Source organism: Propithecus coquereli, unplaced genomic scaffold, assembly GCF_000956105.1.
Source record: "Propithecus coquereli isolate 6110/MARCELLA unplaced genomic scaffold, Pcoq_1.0 Scaffold105, whole genome shotgun sequence".
Taxonomy (NCBI): Eukaryota; Metazoa; Chordata; class Mammalia; order Primates; family Indriidae; genus Propithecus; species Propithecus coquereli.
Genome location: NW_012134414.1, coordinates 1,567,171 through 1,569,160, shown reverse-complemented (window position 1 = coordinate 1,569,160; position 1,990 = coordinate 1,567,171). Strand labels below are relative to the sequence as shown.

Genomic DNA, 1,990 nt, shown 5'->3' with positions numbered 1-1,990 from the left:
ACTTTTTTAGTGAACTTTTATTATATGCAAAATAACACACATATACAGTTTGTGAAATAATATTAAAAGACTTAAAAATTAAGAGTTCCTGTTCCATCATCTCTAATTGCAATTCTGCTTCCTAGAGGCATTTTTCTTCACTATTTGCCAATTTTTCAAAAACATATATACTGCTATTTAAAAACGTTATTTTAGATGTTATCTTTTGATTCTCACTATGGAAGATGAGGGCTTAGCTCTCTTACACATATGCATGCGTTCTCTCCCTCTCTCTCTCTCTCTCTCTCTCTCTCTCTCTCTCTCTCTCTCATGCACGCATGCGTACACACATGTTCCTTCCTCCATTCTACCAGTAGTTATAAGTTTTTATTAAATTGGCCTCAGGGTTTCCCTTCACTCTCACCCTGGGAATTTCCTTCACCTTTCTCCTATATCAAATCCTCTGTTTCTTAGAACTCAAGTTTTCCTTGTTTTAGATTTGCTCCTTTGTTGTGGTGGTGCAACTCCTCCGGCAATGTCCCATAAAAGAGTGCTTGCTTGGGAGATAAATTTTTTGAGACCTTATAATTCTCAATATAATTTATCTTTTGTATACGTTTTTTAATTCTGGGCATAGAATTATAGGCTGAAAATAATTTTTCTTAATTTTTTAAAAGTATTTTTCTGTTATCTTTTAGCTTTTAATATTACTTTTGAGAAATCTGATGTCACTCTGGTTTTTAACCTTTTGCATTATGACCTGTTTTATTTTTTTCTTTCTGGGAGTCTTTAAGGATAGTCTGTGTGTACCCAGTGTTCTGAATTTGTGTTTTTTAGTTCTGGAATATTTTCTTATTTTATATAGTTGATAATTTCTTTTGATTTTTTCTTTTTTTCCTGTAATACTCATTCAAATGTTTTGCATACTACTAAACTGAGTCTCTAATTTTCTTATTTCTTTCATATGTTTTATTTTTTGTCTTTTCTACCTTCTGGGAAATTTTCTCAACTTTATCTTTCTGCATAGGGTCTCTGTAACTGCAAAATGATATTCATGAAATAATTTATAGAGGCTTATTTATGATGTCATCTGCCCTCAGTATATTAGCAGTAATACTATTTGAAATTTTGTAATACTATCTGCAGGATGAGTATTAAGGACCTTGTCTAATCAGTTTAGACCTGTAACGTGTTCCACCTACATTTAATCAGCATTTTAAAATGAGAAGTTATATTCTGATTTGTAACTCTGAACATTGGAAACGTAATTCTGTACTGTACTTTTTGCCCATTATGGCAGTACATGGCATATCGCACCACTATAGTAGTTTTACTGCCAACGTGGTGTCCAGAACCCACTTCCACCAAAGACTCTCTTGAACCCTAGTGATCTATTGTCTCTCTGCATGTATATATCAGAGCAAGTAATTCTTGATAGGCATACACCAGGTGTTATGTTATGGGTTAAAATGGCAAAGAGAAGTATGGCTTCAAATATAAACTTCTTTCTCCACGTTTATATCATTCAGTAAAAAATTCAGTATTTCTAATTTAGGGCCTTCCTGTATATTGTTTACTTCAAATGAGGGAAATATGTTCTGTTACTATTTTTTTAAATTATATATGAGTCCTTCGAAAAGGGATATGATATGGACATACTAAAGGTAAAATATTGGAAGTGTTATGATCTTGATTTATTACTAATTCATGAGAATTCTTTTTATTTTTAAAATCTAGGATCTTCTTAATAATTTTATCAAGACAACTGAAAGTAATATAATGAAGCAGACCATTTGTAGTTACCTAGATTGTGAGCGATCTTGTGAAGCTGACGTTTTAAAGAACACCAATTATAAGGTACTCTGTCAATTAACTGAGTATTTTTAAACATGTAATTATAAAATTAAACTTAGATGGGCCGGGCGTGGTGGCTCACGCCTGTAATCCTAGCACTCTGGGAGGCCGAGGCGGGCGGATTGTTTGAGCTCAGGAGTTCAAGACCAGCCTGAGC

The 1,990-nt window shown here is 33.2% G+C and overlaps 1 protein-coding gene across 1 annotated transcript in view; it reads left to right on the top strand.

Moving 5' to 3' along the window:
- DZIP3 (DAZ interacting zinc finger protein 3) overlaps positions 1-1,990 on the top strand; it is a 103,785-nt gene that overhangs the window by 26,338 nt on the left and 75,457 nt on the right. The window contains 1 exon segment of the mRNA XM_012645921.1: positions 1,717-1,903. Within this exon segment, the coding sequence (XP_012501375.1) occupies positions 1,717-1,903 (187 nt within the window).